Source organism: Pecten maximus, unplaced genomic scaffold (assembly GCF_902652985.1).
Source record: "Pecten maximus unplaced genomic scaffold, xPecMax1.1, whole genome shotgun sequence".
NCBI classification, from domain to species: Eukaryota; Metazoa; Mollusca; class Bivalvia; order Pectinida; family Pectinidae; genus Pecten; species Pecten maximus.
This window is the reverse complement of record NW_022981860.1, coordinates 1-6,771: the sequence shown is the minus strand read 5'-3', so window position 1 is coordinate 6,771 and position 6,771 is coordinate 1. Positions and strand designations below refer to the sequence as shown.

At 34.3% G+C, this 6,771-nt stretch overlaps 1 protein-coding gene across 1 annotated transcript; it reads right to left on the bottom strand.

Annotated features, from left to right (window-relative positions):
* Window positions 1–223: 223 nt before the first annotated feature.
* On the bottom strand, window positions 224–5,273 carry LOC117320253 (annexin-B12-like; the record flags this gene model as incomplete). The annotated part of the gene is made up of 9 exons (XM_033874900.1): window positions 224–321; window positions 610–688; window positions 1,123–1,304; window positions 2,032–2,358; window positions 2,821–2,911; window positions 3,212–3,325; window positions 3,808–3,902; window positions 4,644–4,725; window positions 5,080–5,273. Coding segments are annotated over 9 exons (1,262 nt in total), but the record flags the coding sequence as incomplete, so codon positions are not given.
* Window positions 5,274–6,771: the final 1,498 nt, after the last annotated feature.

Here is a 6,771-nt window from a genome sequence, read left to right as displayed (position 1 = left end):
TGTCAAATTCCTTCATTTATCATTGGTAAATTATGATAAGTATAATAAATCAGATTTCATACATTATAAAACAAATCTAATTTCAGTCAGATTTTTATCTTTTTTTTTTTTTTTACAGATGCAGTTATTTTGATAGATATGTACACACTAGTTTCTTGTTTCTGTTTAACAGATATCTCCATTACAATATCAGATACATATACAACACATGTATTTTTATCGGTTATGCTCTTACCTGAATATTTTCCGTCTCCATTCGTACTTGTTCGTCTAACTCCTCCTCAGTCTTGTACTTCACAGCTTCAACAAAACCCTTGCCAGCTGTCGAATAAAAAATTGCAGCATAATATAATTCTACAGATGTAAGTACAATGATGTACAATCATCATTGAATGGTTATAACACAGGAATTTTCTTTAAAAATCTGGAATCTTTATTTTTGAATTGATAATGCAGGAAAACTATTTTTTCCATCAAAATATGATAAAAAATAACACAGGATTTATTTTTTTGGAATTTAATGGAGGAAAAAGAATTAAAAAATATTTTATCAAAACATGATTTTAAGTATATGAAAAATAATATGCATGCTGGTCAGTGATCACTCACATTTTGTGGCCCTGTCTGGGGGAGGTCCTCCCATGACTAGAGACAGGATCACGTCACGGTAGTCTGAGCTGAGGTCATCCTGGAAACCAAACATCACATCAACAATGATCAGCATTTTCAAACTTCTCATGATCTTAATTTCACAAATATATGAGTTTCGCAGAGGTTTTTGTGGCACAAGAGTTTCGTTTGTAATCCGAAAATTTGGAGTGCAAAACATTTCATGAAAATTTTATTGAAAATTTCTCCCAGAAAGGATTTCTGTTTCCCAAATCGCTGATATTTTTATTACGATAATTATGAAATAGATTAAACATTACATATTCGAAAATTAGTTTTTTAATTCTTAGAGTTCTTCATTTAAATTCAAGAATGCAATATATAATTGTATAAAACTCTTCAAAGTTTCTTCATATTTTTTTTTTCATTAAAATGACTTGATAATGACAGATGTTTTTCCCCAAAAAAGGAAACAAAGAATAAATTAACTTGGCCTTGTCCTATTATACTCACAGCTATATACTGTTGAAGTGTTTGGCCTGCCAGACTTTCAAATGCTTCCTTGATCTGGACCATGTCGATCTCGCACCGACTGACGACCACACGCACCAATGTATCATCATCAGTGCCAATTCCTTTCATGGTTTTCTGCAGCTGGCGAGCAAAGTGACCAGCTTTGTTCCTCACACATCTCACTGTCAAAAAAAAATGAAAAGAATAAATTTTATTTACAGATTAGCTAAACAACAATGACCTCAATATAAGGAATATTTGGTGTCCAACTCAATATAAGGAATATTTGGTGTCCAACTCAATATAAATAATATTTGGTGTATTACTCTGTCACAATATCTTTTTGTAAGTAAGATACAATTTTACACACCTTTAGTCAAATGAAAAGAACATTTTATAATGAAAAGAAAAAGTGGTCTCTATGGTAGAAAATAATTGATGTAGTACGTCGCTCTTTACACCCGACACATATTGACACAGCTTAAATGTAATGTCAGTCAAATAGCGGCAATATACAGTTAACCCGGAAATTTACATGAGGGGGGGAAATTTATGATAAATCCATGCTTTTTGGCTGCAGAAATCTCCCCTCCCCCCCCCCCATATTTTTTTGTGATGTCTGTGATTTTTATCCAACAGGTGCAAAAAAAAATGAATTTATGGAAGTCATGTCCATGTGTATAGGTTTTTTCTATCAATATTGCGACATTTACCTCCGCGAAAATTGACCACATTTACAGTAAGACTTCAATGATAAATACCCATTAGCCTTGTAGACCACTCCCATGCATATGACATCATGCATTACATATTTTCTTGAAGATGCTGAGTAAATTGACATTTTAATGTAATAAGTTATCAAATGATAAATCCGATATCATTACTCCCAGATTTGTCAGTGTTACGTACCTATCGTTTTCATTCCACTGAGCAAATCTCCAGACATTTCGCTCTTTAGCACCTCCTCAAAATCTTTTTTAGACAGCTTGTCATACTCATCAAAGGTTGCTCGAAGCTGTGGGTAGCTGCGAGACACGAGAATTACGTTGAAGCGAGATTCATCTGTTCCCCATTTCTTCTCGCCTGCCTCATACAGAGCCTTGGCGTCCTGTTTGGCCTTGTTGCGATCAACCTCCTTGCTCTCGTCACGATTTGCCTGGACTTGTGACACTAGGAGGCGCTTCAGATTTCCCGATGTGTCGCCAATGATGTCCTTCTCTAGTTCTTTGTTATATTCTAGACAGACAAATTTTCACATTCACAAAACAAAGCAACGTGTAAAATTCAAATATTTTGATATAAAAAATTATTATACTATATCACCCATAATCCCTCCAGATTAATATATTGGCTAGTTCCAGTAAAATATATGTCCTATGTGGGGAATCCAGCAATTGAGAAATTTTATACATGGCTGGTGTCGGGGAAAATAAAACGCAGTATTTGACACCGTTTTAAATTCTAAAATCAAAGAAAAACAAAAGTATCTGTAAACTTTATTTCTTTTACAACAATTGAAAAACAAGTTATATCAATAACTATAATATATAAATCATGCTTGTTGGCCCGGATTGAAGTGCACAAGGGTTCTTTCTGTGGAAGGATACCAAAGTACCTGGAGAAAACTTGGTGGTCGAGCAGGTGACCCCCATACCTTTTCATGCCTTGTAAACTTGTATATTATTATAAAATACTTACTTGCTTTGTATGTTTCTTTAATCATTTTGATTTGAGCATTGGATCTTGTACACAGAATTTCAATGAGGACATCTTCGTCTGTACCAAGCCCCTGAAGTATAACGTAATGTATTGATTAAAGTCAAAGACTTAGAAGTAATTATCATTCTCCATCATTCACAGGAGGGTTTGAAGTAAAGGTGACAATACTGCTGTATTTATATATACAGCAATTAGCCAAGGGGTCAACACTTAAACTTTAACTCAATGTTGGAGGTTGGAATTGTATCTATGAGCATTTTCAGTATATTTTGTTGAGCTAAAATTGAAATGGGTGGGCTTATTACCAGGCATGGACTGTATTGTTCGATAAGAAGTGTAAATAGGTTTCAGTATTTTCTAGACTACTTACTTTGATAGCTTTGTGTAGTTGGTAGGCATCATACTCAGCGGGGGCCATCAGTAGAGATTTACAGGTGTCAAGATAATGTCCACTTAACTCACTTTTTAACTCCTCGATCAAGTCCTGATAAAGACAAAGAATGAAACAGTGTCTTTATACTATCTAACTAAACAAAACTTTTTACAGATTAATAAATTTGAGAAAGCTTGGTAAACATGTACGCCCCACCTGCCAATTGGACCAATATGGTGCTTAAAAATGCAAAATTTAGAAGTTTAGAAATAATGAAAACATAATGATAATTTTCCAATTTGACAGCACAATAATGAACGTGGATGTTTGATGGCAATTAAGTCTTCACACATAATACCACCATGAAAGACAAACTCTGCAAAACTTCTTGTGATGGACAGAAAAATGGAGGATTTGAGGGACGAACAGAGGGAGATTAAAACTCATATACTTCAAGCCAATTCCTGGGCAGGGCATAAAATTCTGCAAATTGTTTATCTCGCCATTCCCGCTTCAACTGTCTCAAATATAGAATGAAAGACAAACTTTAAATATATATTACACTTTATTTTTAAGAAGTTAGGAACACCTACTTTGCCAAACATGGTTTTAAACGTTGTCCTGATTTCCTGACGTTGTGGATTAGATCTGTACGCAAGGACGTTAGTTATCGCCTCCTCATCCGTTCCTGAAACACAAAAAATAATGTAACAATGATAGTAAATTTAGTATTTTCAAAAGTTACAAAGGAAAAAAAAAATAACAAAAATATTTATACAGTAATTATAGCATCATCAAAACGTATAAAGTGACTTTTTATCAGTATATTTTTCAAAAAAAGTATTTAGAAGAATTTATTAGAAAATTTTCCAATCCTGAAAATCATTTTTGATAAAATCAATTGATAATTTGAATATCAGCAAAGCTGTTGTATATATATATATTTACCTGGCTCTAAGAAGGCTTAGCTAGAGTCTGGTTTACAAAGTAGAAACATATGGTACAGTATGGACCCATTTTTACCCATAATATATGTTTTGGTAAACTTTCTAAATTATCTCCCTTTATCAGATGGTCCATATTTTAGTGGTATTTTCAATGGTGATCTCATTTCACAATGACTTTTATCAATAAACTTTTATCATTTTTAATAACCTTCAAAATGTTCCTTTCATTAGAATTATTAGACCACCTCCATGGCTTACAATGTGTCTCCTGAAATACGAAACTAAGCACAGGAATTCAAAACCAAAACTGAAATTAAGGACTGGTTTAATTTATCACAGAGCATGAAATACCAACTGTAAGCAATTCTAAGTTAATTAACTGTGATGATCTAGACATGTATGGGGGGCCAACCCAACATGGGCTTATTGCTGGACAGAAATTGTTAAACAGATCCTGGAGGATTCTGAGGCAAAGTACTTACCAAGTCCCTTCATTGCCTTCCTCAGTACCTCCGCATCCTGCTCTGCGTTGAATTTATCGTATGGTTTCACCGTACCTTCAGTCTAACAAAAATAATATATAACTGAGATAAAATCCAAGAATCCGGAGCCTTATATTTTTTCAGCCTATTTTTTTTCTCAATCAAAACAAACAATCCCGTCAATTTCCCAGTAAAGACCACTGAAGTATGAACATTGATTTTACTTATGACCGACAGATAAACATACATGTATATGATCTTCTGTAAACTTAATTTAAAAACATATTTTGGTATAAATGATATCTTTCTATCTAATCTTAGTGAAAAAGTATAATTTTGCCTATATAGACACTAATTAGACAAATGTCTGTAAAGAAAGCAATTAATTTTCAAAATCTGAATAAATATTTCAGTTGATGTATTTCTCAGTAGTTACCTGTAAATCTTCCGTTTCCATGGCGAAGAACGGGTCAGATTTAGGTGGCGGTGGTGGCTTTTCCTTTTCTTTCTCCTTCTTCTTAGGTTTGGTTTTCTCTGCTGGAGGAGGTTTCTTAAACGTCTCAATCTTAGGCTGCTTTCTCACAGCGCCCCCTGTGATGATGTGAAAAATAAAAAGTTGTTCTTGTTTTGCTCAAAACCATGGCATGCTCATTTTATCTTTTTTTTGAGGGTTTATATTACCGATACTGAAGAAATTTGAAAAAAAAATTAAAGTTGTGATTGATATTTTGGTGAAAATCGATTTTTGTAAAGGAAAGTCTTCATTTACCTTTTTTAACAGACTTGTGGTTTTGTTATGATATGTAAGGAGAAATTGTCATATCTTCTAATCCATTTTTGTCATGCAAAATTTATGACAGTTATTTGAAATTTTTGAATAGCATAAAAATTACATTCACAAGTCTCAGTTATATTTTGAATACATCTACATATTTCAAGAATCCTTTTAAAAGTATACTTACGGTTCATATTAATACACCATTCATTATTTTATAAATGTATCTGATAAAAAATAACTACTATGAACTAATAATTTTTCTGCATATTTATACAGAATTTATCAAATCCCCCCAAAATTAGAAGCATCTCTTTATCGATGATCAGCCACTACTAATTTAAGCTTATTATCCTACTGTGATCTTAGTAACCACTAATCTGACTGTCCACCTATCCAATTCAATCTAACTAATCTAGTTTTGTATCCCACTGTCCTGTCACCATAAATTTGACTGTCCCTCTACCCAGTCACTACTAATTTGACTGTCCCACTATCCAGTCACCACTAACCTGATTGTCCCACTATCCAGTCACCACTAATCTGGTTGTCCCACTTTCCTGTCACCACTAATCTGGTTGTTCCACTATCCAGTCACCACTAATCTGATTGTCCCACTATCCAGTCACCACTAATCTGGTTGTCCCACTATCCAATCACCACTAATCTGAATGTCCGACTATCCAGTCACCATTAATCTGGTTGTCCCACTATCCAGTCACCACTAATCTGAATGTCCGACTATCCAGTCACCACTAATCTGGTTGTCCCACTATCCAGTCACCACTAATTGGGTTGTCTTACTATCCAGTAACCACAAATCTGGTTGTCCCACTATCCAGTCACCACTAATTGGGTTGTCTTACTACCCAATAACCACTAATCTGGTTGTCAGACTATCATGTCACCACTAATCTGAATGTCTGACTATCCAGTAACCACTAATCTGTTTGTCCCACTATCCAGTAACCACTAATCTGTTTGTCCCACTATCCAGTAACCACTAATCTGGTTGTGGCACTGTCCAGTCACCACTAATCTGGTTGTAGTACTATCCAGTCACCACTAATCTGTTTGTCCCACTATCCAGTCACCACTAATCTGGTTGTGGCACTGTCCAGTCACCACTAATCTGGTTGTGTTTCTGGATTATTCAGACTCCACAATATGTCTCAATATATAAAACATTATCTACTGCCCTGGTACAGAAGTAATTCAGTCTATTCCTTAACCAAAGCTTAGTGACAGATAGCTATCTAAAGTCTATTTAATATCTGTGACTGCTACTTACCTGGTACTTAGTATTTTTTGTGAAAAAAAGCTGTAATTTTCTCGCCGAAAAAAGGGGTGTAG